Here is a 14,747-nt window from a genome sequence, read left to right as displayed (position 1 = left end):
ATATTTCAAGAGACCAAAGAAGTGGCAGTGTTTTATCAAGCACTGAACTTTTTTTTTAATTAAAACTACCCACAAACCTACTTAATTTAGCTGGATTTAGCTTATTTTAGCTTAGGAAAGTTTGTGTCAAAGTGCTCTGTACTGTAATACAGAAGAAATGTAAAATGCCTCATATTTTCCCTTCTCAAAAGGATTTGTGTGTGTGCATGTGTGATTATGAGCCAGCTAGCAAGTACAACCTCTAAGCTTATTACTGGCCAAGACAACTTTTATTACAGCTATCCAGACCTCACCTAATGTGGGTAGGGAGTGTGCTGCTTTTTCAGTCCCATGAGCGTGCAGGCTGAATCAGATGTCCCGCATGGCCAAAAACCAGCATTGTACTTCTCCCAAAACATCTGGGAATGCTTCCCAGAGAAGTTAATTCTGCCTCAGCAGCTCGCCTGGACTCCTCGAGCTCCCCGTGGTGTCTGTGGAAAAAGGCTTGGGCAGCCCAGAGTCCCCAGCCAAGACCTGCACACCCGCCGTGCTCCTGCTTTCTGGTAAGAAACCAACCCAACCCAATGCCATGGACAGTATTCTGTATGGATGTTCAAAGAAAGCTGTCACTGATTTCCTCACACCAAATCTAGTGCCTTGCCCTGAAGCCACCCAGAAACTCCAGTCTCTACTTGAAGGTAAAATTAATATTCAGGAAAGAAAGCGGTAACAGGGCCCAAGGGAAGCCCTGCACTGTGGTTAGCTGGATAGACACACCCAACAGCCTCTTTCATTTTGGCCCCGACTTTGCAGTCCAACGAAGAAGACACGTAGGTCCTATTCAACATCATCATGCAATCCCTGGACTAAACAAGGAAGACCTGAGTGAGCAGCATCATGAATGACATATCTCTATTGTCCTTCATGGCTTGGGAGAACGGCAGGCTCAGCTTGGATGAAATCAGGTTATTGGCAAATAATGGATCTGGTAGGATAAGCAATAGGAATTTCACTGCTTGGCAAAGAAAAATGTCTCAAGAAGCCTGAAACTATGGAGCTGCCTCCTTCGGTCAAAGGTTCAGCCCAGCCACTGGCTGCAATTCAGCTCATGGATAACAATGCTGCTGGTTCACCAGTGGCCCTGAGCTTGCACTTGGAGACACCTGTGAATGATATCTCTGAGTAGGAGAGGAACCAGGTCTCAACCTGCCCAGCAATCACCTGGATTCACGTCTTACCTTCAGATGTTGCAGATGTGTGGCAATGGCTATCCCTGACACCATCAGAGGTCAGAGAAGTCAGTAAGGTCTAGCTGGCTTAATTCCCTCTCTTCATTCTTGATTTAAGTTTTAAAGGGAGGTGATAACCCACACCACAAAAGTGATTCAAGTCTTTTTACAGCACTTAGTGGTTCACCATCCAAACCCACGAGAATGAGGTCCTCCAGATAAAGCGACCTCACTGGACTCCTGTTCCCATGCACACCTCTCCCATTCTTCCCTTTCTGCTGCTTACCAACAGCTTGGGCCTCTTGGACTTTGATACCTTTGCTCATTGACATAAAAGACGACTTTTAGAAGAAAGAAGGATAAAAGAAGCATTATGTGACCAGTACGCACACTGACCAGCGTTGACCAGCTATTCCAGGTTTGATATTGGGAATGGAAAGCTCTGCACCTCCCTGACACCTTCCCCTAACAACAGAAAGAGCCCTTCTAAAGCAAGTAAAAACAAACACATCAAAGCAATGGGGATGGGCTAGGGGGGAATCTTCACATCTATCAATGATATCAACATACTTTATCATCAAGTCAACCCATGTCTCTCACTGCTTCGAAATCTCCAAGGACATTATGGCCTCTGCCGTTCTTAATCTAAAGACTCTGCTCAGCTCCATCACAGGGTGTTTGATCCCTCATATAGCCCTATTAACCTGACAACCCATTCTTGACCTTCTCTGGGTGCTTCCCTTGGTTTTGAACAACAGTTACATTCAGAGACCCCAGAAAAGTTAATGATCCCCCACGTTCACCACAGGCAGCTGGAGCAGTGGGGAGAGGAGCTGGAGTGCAGTTGGTAGCACTGCAGCCACCAATGTAAGAGCGATACTGAAGCTTACAGCCATAAACAAAACAAGAGGCCAAGCTGGGGTAAATCCTTGCTCTTGCACATATGTGCACATTTAAAAAAACAAAACAAAACAAAAAACCAAGCAATTCCACAGTTTTTTACAGTCCTATAATAACAATAAATTAACCATTCTAGAAACCTTCCTTTAAGGAATGCCACCTCTGTAAAAGTGTAGAACGGTTTTAAAATTTCACCTGATAAAATATATTACATAGTATAAAACAGTAGAAAAGATGAATAAACCATCACCTCAGTCTTGTGGATTACTTAAACATTTGTCACATTCCTATGGAAACCCACAGTTGTGGTGCACAAGGGCATCCTGCCCCAGTTTAGCAGTTCTCTCTTTTCAAGCCACCTGTACCTTATGAAGGTGGTGAACCACATGCTTACGTTTAAGTTTTAAAGTTTTTCTCCATTATAAGGGTGAGTGATCCATTGGCCTCTGTTTTTATTTCTTTTAAAAAGGGAAATCTGTAATTCTAAGGACATTACAAAATCCTGTGAACTGAAGGATCTTGTATTTCACACAGTGGGGCCCAAATTATGTTCTTTCCTCAGTTTCCTACATAGGAGTCACAAAAAAGAGTCAGTGAACAGGTAAAGAATGAGATGTTGTATTAGCAGAGGAGAAGAGGAGACCCTCTTTGGGCTGGTCAGCTATGGGGACATTCTTGTGCCTGGTTTCTGAAAGGAAAGGCGATATGCCACCTCATACTGCTTAAAGCCACTTGACTTCAAACTCTTCATTCACAGCCATGGCAGCACAAGGATTTCTATCAGACACTCGTGGTAAGGCAGCCAAAGGTGTGGATTTACAGCAGTATAAATACCCCCAATTAAGCATCTGCACGCACTCTGTGGAGGGTAAGCAGTAGGTTACTTCCACTGGCAGGCAACTTCACCCTTGCAATTCTGACCAGTATGAACAAGAAGGCAGACAACCACTAAGACCTTGCAAATTCATTGCACATCTATGCTTTTGCATATTTTATGATTAGCTTTTGACATGCTTTGTGTTTGACATTACCTGTCCCATCTAATGTCAAGCAGAAAAGGTACTTCAACACTTTTTCATGCAACACTGTGTAGGTGCACAGACTAAACCACTGCCTGTTGGTTTTGTCCAAGAGCATCATCATCTTAGGGTAGGTCTTTACATCAGGCAAACTACAGAGACTCTAAACCGATCCTAAGTTGGTTCGCAGCTGTGTTCACAACAGTGTGAGCTGTGCTCCCTCTAAACAGACAGGACAGTCAACTGAGTTAAGAACATCATTACGTTCAATTCGTGGCTTTTCACACATGAAAAGGGCTCAGGTTAATTGTGCAGGCAAACAAGACCAAGCCTATTTCTTAGTTTCTTAGTTAGCAGTTGGACTGAACTTCTCCCTTTTGTGCAAGCAGCCCACACAAACTGCAGTTTGCCTATGGCATGGTATCTTTCAGTTCAGGAAACCAAAATCAGAAAGATCACAAGAAGCTTCATTTTATTTGGATGTAAACCAGTATCTGACCTCCAAAATCTGTCAGAAGTATACCCTAACACCCGGTTTTCAAAAGGTTTTACTTACTTGTATTTTAAGAGCAGCCACTGAATAAACCACAGTCCTACAAGGATCATGCCGTTGATTTCACAAATAGAAAAAGCCCATTGCACCCGATCAAAGCGATCAAAAAATGCATCTGGTAGGGGAGGCTGCACCTCCTTGGGAGGCACTCGTTCATGAACGACTGAGATAGTCACTGTGGTAAAGATGAAACAAAAAAGTGCATAAATAAAAGCCAGGAAAGTCTTGCCCCATTCCATAGGATACTGTGAGCGCTCTGGCTCTGGCATGGGGATCTTTATCATCTCCTTCTTATAACCATTTGGCATCCCGTTCAGCTTCATTTTACTGCTAAAGCCATTCTCACGCGTGGTGTTGCTCATGCTGACACAGATGTGCCCGTTGACATGCCCGTTTTTGTGAGCCTCAATGTGGTGAGCCATTTTTAAAGTTTCAATCATGTGCAATAGCCGCTGTCCACTGTCGGAAGACACCCGGGAGAGAGGCGTCTTCTTAAAATCCTCCTCCGTGAGGTTGATCAAATCCTGCCCTGTGAAGCTCTTCAATGGCTCACAATACTCCGGCACAGCATTTTCCGTTAGCCAATTCGTCACCTCCTCGGGTGACCACGACACCACTTCTTTCATCTCGCCAGGCAGCTGGGGCACAGTCTGACATCAATTTTAAACTGGGCAGCAGTCACTGCGACTCCAGCGTGTCGGAAAGCTCCTCCTTGGCTTCATCTTGTCCGAGGAAGCAGTTTGGTGAAAGGCAAGTCTCTGTCTCTAACCACCCGATATGAGCATCCAGGCGCTGTGGCAAATATAGGAAATGGTTCACTTCATATTCGTGTTGGCATTCTTCTTTCTGGGGAGGAGAAAAACCCCAAACCAGTCATTAGGACAGCATTTACCAATAGTTTGCAATTCATGTTTGAAGACAAAATTACTGCAAAACAATAGCTAGACTCTGGCATGGAAAAGACTAACTGATTTGAGCTCTGGCCTTGTATACACAGCACTGTCCTTTCCGAGCTTGCTACTGATTTCTCAAGAGCTTTAACAGTTTTGTGTTATGAACACCACTTTGCAGCTGTGGGAGGGACTCCTTCCTGCTCTATATTTGTTAAATTTTCTATTACTATGTGGCTTTGGTCCATAACCAGTACCCAAACTCCTCTTAAAATCATAATACTAATGGATTTAAGGATCTACAGAGCAAATGTTTAGTGTTACTCATGTCACAAACCTTCTCTCCCCCTTACAGACTGGTATCTTAATGCAATGTGTTGCACCTAGTTATTGAATAGGAAGCCTGGATTTTGATCTGCATGGCAAAAATACCACAAAAAATGCTTTTCTACAGGTCAGCAACACAAAAAAAAAAAAAGACATAGATAAGCAAGGTTATACTCTCTGGACCAAAGCACCAGCAGGAAAATAAATGTCCAAACAGGTTAGCCTGAAAATAAACTGAAGCATTTAGGCTTGCAGGAGTCTAGCACATGTTTAGTAGCTTTTCAAGGTAAATTCTCTGGTTTCCATGGTATACCGCTCCAATTCAAATAAATGTTTGTTATCAGCTAAAAAAGGAACCAGTAGAAAAATGAAAGCAAAATTTAAAAAAAAAAAAAAAAGGAACTAGGTAAAAAATTTCTACACCCAATTAATTACAAAAATAGCTTAGCTTAGACAAGCTGATCACTTCTAATACAAAAATTACAGGAAAACAGATGTTGCTTGCTGGAACCTCTTCCTGCACTTTTGAGACAAGAGCAGCAAAATCCTCAGCACAAGGCAGTGATCATGTGGCAGTGAATGCCACAAGCAAATTCCCAGGTTTGCAATGTTTATTCAACGAACAAAGAAAAAATGGTCCTCCCCAGAGCAAAGAGAGGAAAACAATGAGAACCCCTGTCTCCAGCCTCCAGCCCACAGACCAAGTGTCTCCTGCAGGAGGCTGTGATATCGTAAACACAAAGTGACCTAAAGAAAGTAACACCATGGGGAAAAAACACCTTGTATTTTCAAAAGTCATATCATGCCTTTATCAGCTTAAAGACTATTTTTAGCCTCTTACAAGCTACCAGATGTTTGCGTCTCATCACAGGGAGCAAAGTTGCCACTGAGGAAAACCAAAATAATCTACACTACTGGCACGATTTGAGTAGAAGTGCTACAAAACAGATACAGAGCTATATTCCTACACAAAACCTGACCATGCTGCACATACATATATTTTTTGACCTGTTACCTCTAAACTGAGCAAGAAACACAAGGTGCAGTTTTTAATCTGTTTCTCTGTGGAATGAACCAGGTCTGGTGATTAAGAAAAGAAAAAGCTTTGGATGAAGGACAGGCAGTACTTTGCGTACGTACACCACCTCTCACTTGCTGGGCACGCCATGCATGTGAACGTATTTCAATCCGTGGAACAAACAGGGATGAAGATTAATATTCCCCCTTATGAATATCTGTGCTGTTTTAGAACAGCGGAAGAGAGGATACAGCTCTATTTTCTTTCTTTTTTCAGTGGGATTATATGTACTGAGGAAGGCTTTTAGCCACAGATCACTTCATTATTCAAGTTGTGTTTAGCAAATCAGTATTTAGTTACACAGCTCTGAACATGGAAAAAAGGATGGATTGAATTACGCATGTTAACCCACATTAGAAACTCCTACAAGACTTTAACCGAAGGAGAGCAGCTTCGCTCTCCACCACGCTGGTCTCCGCTGTACTCACTGTAGTCAGGTTATCACAGGCACCTGAAATCCTGGGTCACAGCACAAAGCTCAAGCAGGAACCTCGCATCCTTACTCCATGCCAGGGAGACTTGGTGTCACCAGCAGCTATGGGAAGATGTTTTGCCTCCAGCTCCCCGTTTGGCCTCAGTCTGTGCATTAAGGGCAATGTCAGCCTTGAGCTACCTTGCTTACTAACACTTCTGGCTCGACTCGCTCAATGCAGACCAAGGAGATGGAAACACCATTGCCTTTTGGATGTCCACAATATTTCAGTCTCAGGTGATGCACCGGTAAGTCACAACTCAAGGAATCAGTGTCTATGTGAAGGAAAATGCAACACACACTTTCACACTTGTCCTAGGGTCGAAGCTTAGGTTGAAATCCACAAGATGCAGCACCAGAAACTGCACAGCATCAAATTCACAATTAATGCTAACAGGCTTCTCTGCTGGCTTGTTGTTTCCAAGGGTAGCACCTTAACAATCTTGACAAAGCCTAAGTTATTTATTTTTTAATCCTGTTACAACACCTGGGCTCTTAGTCTGCAGCAGGACCTCATTTTCCCATGCCATTTAACAGCTACATCAGCTGCCTCTCCAAGTTTTGCTTTACAAATTCAGCATGAAGTTGGGGTTGTCAGAGCACTCTGTGTACACGAAGTGGGGCGGTATTAAACCTTTTCAATTTTAAACACTGGAGTGACTGAATCACAGTTTCCCAAAACACTCAGAAAGGAGGAAAGTGGACCCTTAACTGTTATCCTCCCAACATACCAGCCTTTCTGTCCAGCCCCTGACAACATACCGCAAGCCTCCTGCGTGCTTAAGGATTCAGGATCCCAAAGACACAGTGCAATGGGCTGCATTCATCACTGTTCAGAAGCCTGTAGCCAACCTTCAAATTACATCTCCTTATTTACCATGCATATACATCTCCCCCTGCCACAGCTACACTAGTAGGTTTTAAGATGAGCTCTCTGTGGAGCCTAAAAGAACAAAAATCTGTTGCCAGCTGCAAATATTACTCTGATACTGGCACAAGAGTCATAATATGCTGGTGTAACCCCATGATACCTGGCCTGGTAGTGTTATGAGAAATAGCAAATGTGTGTGTCTTGCAGTAAAACTGCAGAGTTTGGCAATATTGCCAAAAACTACAATCAATTCAGAAACTTGCTTGTGCTTTAAACTCACCATCAGTAATGCTATTAAGGGTACCATACAGAAGAATAAAGATTGCTTGACTCCAATTTTTGTGTCTTTATGGAATATAAAATATATTTCCTAAGAGTCTTTGTTGGTTTTAAAAATGAGAAATCTCATCTCACACAGAGGCACAAACTTTCACCCCATCTCATGGACAACGATGGCATGGGGTTCACCAAGGACCAAGAAGCTACTGAGCAGAAAGCTTCAGTCCTCATGGATGACATTTCTGGGAGCATGAGCACAGTGCTGGCCAGGTGCAATCCCAGCCTGCTCCTATCACACCACCAGCGTGTAAATCACTATGGGGCATCTTTTGTAAAAGCAGAGTAACTGATACTCACAGGAGGAAGGCTTAGAGGGAACATAATACTCTGCAAGGACGCAGGCTATGGAGTCGTTTTTGTTGAGAGTTACAATGAGAAAAAACAACTAAAATTTCTAACGAACACCTATCATTCAAACCTCCATTTCACAGCCTGTCTAATGGGGGAGGATTAAGCAAAAAAGCTTCTTTACTAACACCTTCCAGCTTGTCATATTAAAAATACCTTGTTTACTATCGTGTGTTCATGAAAGCTTCATCGGGTGAAGTTTGCAGAAATTATATGGGAGACGAACAGCCCTCGCTGACCCCCTTGCTTCCAGAAATGGTCTTATCCTGTCCACAAAAGCTGAAGACAGAAGGTGGGGACGGGCATCCGCAGCTGCCAGGCCACATCCACTGACTTAGCTTGGTCCCACTGCCCCAGCAAGGCATGGGGACGGGCAGGGGGACAGGCACACTCCCAAGGCTCCCCAGCTCTGATACGGGCTGTTAGCCTGGCCCAGGCAACTAAAACGCTCCCTCCACCTGCAGCAAATCTCCTTCATTAAGGAGCCTGTATCTGATAATGAATTATAAATAACAATGTGATTATCATAATAATACCAATTGCACTATGATAATGATGCCGTGTAAAACCAGTATCTCAAAATACCCGCACCACAAGACTGAGCAGTATGAAATAACTTCAGCAAGGGCTCCAGTCCCCACCTCCTTGTGTTTACACAACCTTTTTCCCCTGTTCCCAGCAAACATTAAAGTGCTAACTTAAAACTTTCAGACCCTTTTTTCCACTTTCCTGACAGGGAGTATTTCCCACCACCACTTCAATCTGCCTGTATGGGGGTTGTAATACTATGACCACGGCCACCCCAGTGGGTTAAACAAGTATTTGAGAGCACACTACATAACCCTGCATATCAAGATCTGCTCTCTTTTGCACTGCTTTGCAGAGATACGGTTGGGCTTAAGGACTGAATGTGGCAGCATCCACCTCTGGTTAAAGGACAAGATAATCAGCAATAAAATCATCAGCTTGCTACACCTCCACACCCGACGTGGCAGCCAAGGTGCAGAAAACTCCAGTTTTCTATCTCTAGGTCTGCTCGGAGGATAACTAAGCACTCACATTGGACGTCACTGTTTCAGATTTTGTTTCAAAGTGCATGGGCTCACCGCTGAGTGAGCGACAGACATCCCTTGGGCAGGCGGCACGAGACTTTGGAGGGTCCATGGAGCAGTAAGCTCCCTCCACAACCCCAGAGCTGGCTTACAGGTTAACATGCTGTTCCTTATTACCTCTAAACTTGCAAGCAGAAAGCATTATGTCTCATAATTAACACTGATGAGACAAAACCACATCCACCTAAAACAGCAAAAAAAGACCCCCGAAACCAGCTTGTTCATCTCCTATCTCCTCCTAAAGCACTCTAAAACCTGACCAAAGAAAACCTAAGTCTTCCCAAATCAAATCATGCCTTCCTCATGTTTGTACAGTGCTTTTATTCTCTAAGCGAGGACCTTTGCTGCCAAGGCAACAGTCACTATAGAAATCAGTAAAGTAACCAGCCATTTCAGAAACCACGACGAGCTCCTCACCAGGAGCCAAGGCGATTTTCAAGTCCTTTCAGAGGCAGTGGGTGTGTTTCAGTTCCAACACTGAGCATCCTTCCCAAACACCCCAGAAAAGTTGAGATGATAAAACCATTAGTAAAAAATAGTGTTAAAACGAGCAAGGTCCAGGGATAAGCACAGTTTGAAGACAAAATAGTGACGTTTTCTCCCTTGGAAAGCAAACGCTGAGATGCACACTGATTATGTGTGCACACACGTAAGCGGGAGAAAAACAACTGCTGTAAGGATTAAAGTTTTAATGCTTTAGAAACCAACACACAAATGAATCCCCCCTCCCCCCCGGTGAACAGAAGTTACAGAGACTGAATACTCCAGATGAAAGCTGGGAGCTCTCATCCTGCATTTTTACAGCACAAAACAAACTGTTCGTAACAGCAGGGTCTGAGTCACTGCTTACAGTCACCTCCTCTACAGGCATTTCATCATCACTAAACAATAATGCTCCGACACCTCAATAATTGGACGACCTGTATTTGCAAAGCACCTCTGCACACCAATTTGCAACAAAAGGGCGATGCCTGCCACAAAGTCTGTGCTGGATATCACTAACGAGCTCTCCAGCAATGCTCCGAATTGCTTCCCTCCCTCCAGGATAGCCGTGCCTCCAAACCAGAGATCGCCCTTTGCAAGAGGCTGCACCACTACCGAGCAAGATACTGTTGGCATTTTAAAACAATAAAGCTAGTTTTGGCCTGTAAATACAAATATATGCAAATACAAAATATCTGTAAGTATAAAATTGAGGCACGGATGGGCTCACAAGTTTCACGGAGCTCCGAGATAGGTTTCCAAGGTCGGTCCTAGGTGGAAAACATTGTCCCGTGGACACAAAGTCAGAGCAAGCAGAATTACTACTACGAAAAGAGAGGCTGGGATCAATATGTGAAGCAACGCCCATGTACCCTGAATAGCTACTTACGCAGCTTCAGAGAGCGAAAAAAAACCTGCCTGCATACTACATAAATCTCCAAGCAGCCCCCTTTTCTAAATTACTCTATAGGAAAAAGACACACCCACCCCCACCCGTATATTTCCTATCTTAATTTAACAAAAAAATAAGAAATTAAAATCCACACACAGGCAGAGATCTCAGTATAACAGCCCGGACTTCAGTGGCAAGGATTTTAAAATGAAAGTACTTCATCGAATCTGAATAACCAAACAGCTCATCTTCAGGTGGGAAACACCGCTAGTGAATCTCTGCTACAAAAATGTATCATCTATTACTGCATGCATGTATGCGTATAGGTATATACACGCGTTCTGTGCTAGGTGATAGAGACACCTTTTCCCTCCAAACCTGATGAAGCCTCGTCCCTTCGCTTCTTCAAAGCACTACATCTCTTTGCTCAACTTTCTTCCTCCCACTTCTTCTTCCTTGGGCTTGGAAGCAGTTACGGAAACCACCAAACCCTCAGGAGAAGTCTTCACCTGACCAGCAATCTCATCGCGGGTGCAGTTGCTAAGCAGGGCTTTTCTTTTGACACTACGGAAATCCTGCTTCGAGTGATCCGGGGGTGGAAAGGATAGGGTGGGGAGGGCAGGTCCTGCCTTTAGTTTAAGTTACAAGCAACTATCTCAGACTGAAAAGTCTCCTCAAACGCAGGAGGGAGAGCCAGGCACCAGGACCACAGCCCCAGCTGGCACCTGCAGAACTTTCTGCCTATGGCAGGGATAACCCAAGCACACATCTCATTTTGTACTGCATACCACAATCCTAACATCTAAATCCTAAAGTAATACAAGACCTGCAACAGAAGTGGGATGTATATTAGCTTATTTTTGAACAGCTGCAATAAGAAACCCACCTTCCAGCTCCCTGCCCCAAATGCTTTTTAGATCTGCGCAAGAGAGAATTAACACCACAAAGTTAATTTGCACTGGGGAGGGGGGAATAACAAACACACAACTGTAACTCCTGAGAATATTGAGAGAAAGTGGGTTTGTACTATTTCAGCCCTCCACCCGCAAAGGGGTGCATGAAAATATTAATGGACCGTCACAAATCCTTACACATGGGCAATCTGCTTCGACACTAGGATCTTTAATTCTTCAGCAAAGACTTCTGCAGCAGGACTCAACCTGCCCACCCCACCAGTCACTTCTTTGCTATATACAGACAGAAACCCCCATGGACGCCACGACACGCACTGCGCTCAAACCTTGCACATCTGGTTTCTGGACCGAAGCAACCCCAAGTGTTTCTGGGCTCTGTGCTCGGGCGGCATCAAGCTCAGCCATCGTCTCCAACACAGCTGAACACATGTCTGTGTTATGCCTCAGGATCTGGGTTAGCCAGAGATAGGGCAGAGCTGGAAATAGAGCCCCGTGTCCTCGTGCAACCTCTGAGCTAACTCCATTACTAAAGAGCATGAAACAATACTTGCCTTCCTCTTGAAACTATCAAAACTTCCTTATATTTATATCCACACAACAGAAGACCTCTGAAGGAAAACAGATGAAACACTGAAAAAAGCAGAAAAAGTGGTTTTTCCCTACAAGGCATAGAAATGGGGAGAGGATGGGGTAGGGCAGAAGGACGGAAACAAGAAAATAAGGAGACACTAAATGTTTGTGATATGCTCTGTATTTGACTCCGTTAACCAAGGATAAGTGTTTTGCATTTTTTTGGCGTGGTTTTTTTTTTTTTTAACCTATGTTGGATACCTAAAAGTCATTTATTGTTAGAAAGTCAGATTTCTGGTGAGCTTCTGTGAATCTAAGTAGTAGCAAGAATTTAAAAAAAAAAAAAAAAAAAAATTATCAGAACTGAAAGGGAAGTTTTGCCTAAGGAAACTTGACGACAGTCTTGTGACTGATGGTAACAGCTCTAAAATGCATACTCCAGCAAGTTTTGCCAAACCAGCCATGCAGATTGGGAAAAAGAAAGGTGGCAGAAACCACAGTGAAAACAGAACCTCACTGAAGACTTAAATAAATTGTCATATTTTTTTAATATTTGGGTTTGCTACTGGACTCGTATTAGACAGCATTCGGACCACAACAGTTGCTTCCTCCAAACTGCCTTTCCCAGAGTTACAACCAAAGCAAAAGAAAACTAAGTCTACACGCTTAGAATCCCAGCCTAAAACAATGTTTCCATATTTCATTAGAAATATAAGTATTTTATTTAAAATATCCTACTTTTGAAGTCCAGCACATCAGATCCAGATCAAAAAGACTCCAAGCCTCAACAGTTGAAATACAAATATCTAAATATCATCACGCAAGATGCTGTTCTCTGCATTTCAGCTGTTACCATTTATAAACCCCCCCAAAAGGCACACCATCAACATAATTTTCAATGCTATTACCCTTGTAAAACAAAACAATACCTGGGTTTGTCTTTATTAATTTAGTTTCATATAACACATAATGATCCCCGGTCTGAAAGACAGAACACCACAAATATTCAAGATTATTTCTGGTATAAATAGTCCTACTAACCCAATTTTTTAACATATATCCTCCTCTTTCCAGCAATACCTGTTCAGAGTTGTATGATAAATCAAATATTTACATATTTCCAGATATTTACATATTTACATATTTCCAGATCTGGAAGACTTATTTCTCTGTGACGGAGAGGAAGATTCATTGCACAGTTGGTCTAGAACAACCAGAAACCCAGGAAAGGCTAGAAAAATTAAAAAAAAAAAGGGGCATTTTTGCCAAGGAGTTATGGGTGTACAATCTGCACGATGGGAACTCATCTTACTAGAGCCAGATCTCCTGAAAATTCAGATGAACTGCCCTGGCATCTTTCTTTTGTAGTTAACGCTACAAGCAAGAAAAATATCTCTCAGCTCACTTGCCAAACTTCAGCCACCTTCTTTACTCTCTTTGCCGCCAATCGCATGGATGCCAAATCTCGCTGTTTGCAGTGGAAATCTGCCACTGTCGGCGTTTGGCTTGATGGCAAAAACACGCTTGCGTTCATTCAGCAAAATCCAGTGTGGCTGGAGAGACAAATCCTCTCCCCTCCCCAGTCCAGCCACCCAGCACCTCCTCCTTCGAAAGCACGAGTGCCAGAAAGGGATGGCAATTCAGACCAGCTCTGTTCCCCCTCTCTAAGGGTCCCTAATTTTTTTGCCTTTTATAGATGATTCCATGATTGTTGCTTGGTGTTTCAGGACTGCTGCTGCTGCCACCAAATGTGACACTTTGATGCTGCAACAAGCTCCAAATTTCAGAATTGGGACTTCAGAAACCCAAGATATTCCTCCCCAAGCGCTGAAAAGTAGCTTTATCTCTGTATGGGACTCCAGACCCTAATGCCATCGACTATTCACACTCAGCTGCTCCCGATCTATGTCAGACATGCCGTCCCTCCCGTTGATTATCCTGTGACACCGGCAAATCCTACTTAAATCTTGCTTCTGGCAACAATTCGGCATCGAACCCAAAGAACAGGTAAGCACAAATGTCCTCCTCAAAACATTAAGGGTTCCTAACATTTTTAATTGCCAGATATTTTAAGAGCACAAAACAACATCGAAAACACACTTGCTTCGACACTGACAGTGATGGCAACTGTGAGGTATCAGTCAAACAATTTCCAAGACCACAAGTAGAATCACTTGAAATCGTTAATAGTGTGTTCAAAGTCTGAAAAATACTTTATATTTTAAATACTCGTCTCAGCTTAAAGTTATGATTAACTACATTCACAAATAAGGAGAGATAAGCAAAGATAAGAAACTTGTATCTTGCTATCTAACTGTTCTGGAAATTATGAATATTTCAATAACCGACTGAAACCCTCAGAAGTAAGTTCCTCCTGCAGACATCCAATTACCTCTAAATTTTTTCTCTAGTGACACACTTGAGGTATTGGAGATGTGCCTGCGTCATGGTGTCCTAACATCTTTATGGAGCTGTCCATTAGCCACCCAGCAACTCTGGTTATGATCCCAGGGAGTATCTCAGGCAGGGTGGTTCTCAGCCATCCTTTCTTCTGCAGGTAGTGACTCCACTATCTGGCACACTGAACACAAAAGACTGGACGACTGTGTAACAGATTCACACACTGACCTGGTAGGTTTTTAACTCTTCAATTAAATCAGTTCAAAAAGTAATCTGTAATTCCAGCCAAATAAGAGAAACTCAGCTTGAGGTACTGGCTAAGTATGACTAGCTTGCATTCATGTCATGGACATTAAGCTACATTTTAAAAT

General features: G+C 43.2%; 1 protein-coding gene across 4 annotated transcripts in view; it reads right to left on the bottom strand.

Moving 5' to 3' along the window:
• SGMS1 (sphingomyelin synthase 1) overlaps positions 1-14,747 on the bottom strand; it is a 105,704-nt gene that overhangs the window by 9,723 nt on the left and 81,234 nt on the right. For all 4 annotated transcript variants that reach the window (XM_010565938.1, XM_010565941.1, XM_010565937.1 and 1 more), the window contains one exon: positions 3,684-4,526. In XM_010565938.1, the coding sequence (XP_010564240.1) occupies positions 3,684-4,306 (623 nt within the window). In that variant the 5' untranslated portion in view covers positions 4,307-4,526. The remainder of the gene's footprint in view (positions 1-3,683; positions 4,527-14,747) is intronic.

Source organism: Haliaeetus leucocephalus, unplaced genomic scaffold (assembly GCF_000737465.1).
Source record: "Haliaeetus leucocephalus isolate CR32 unplaced genomic scaffold, Haliaeetus_leucocephalus-4.0 Scaffold198, whole genome shotgun sequence".
Lineage (NCBI taxonomy): Eukaryota > Metazoa > Chordata > Aves > Accipitriformes > Accipitridae > Haliaeetus > Haliaeetus leucocephalus.
The sequence above is the reverse complement of the archived record's forward strand: the minus strand, read 5'-3'. Positions and strand labels throughout refer to the sequence as shown.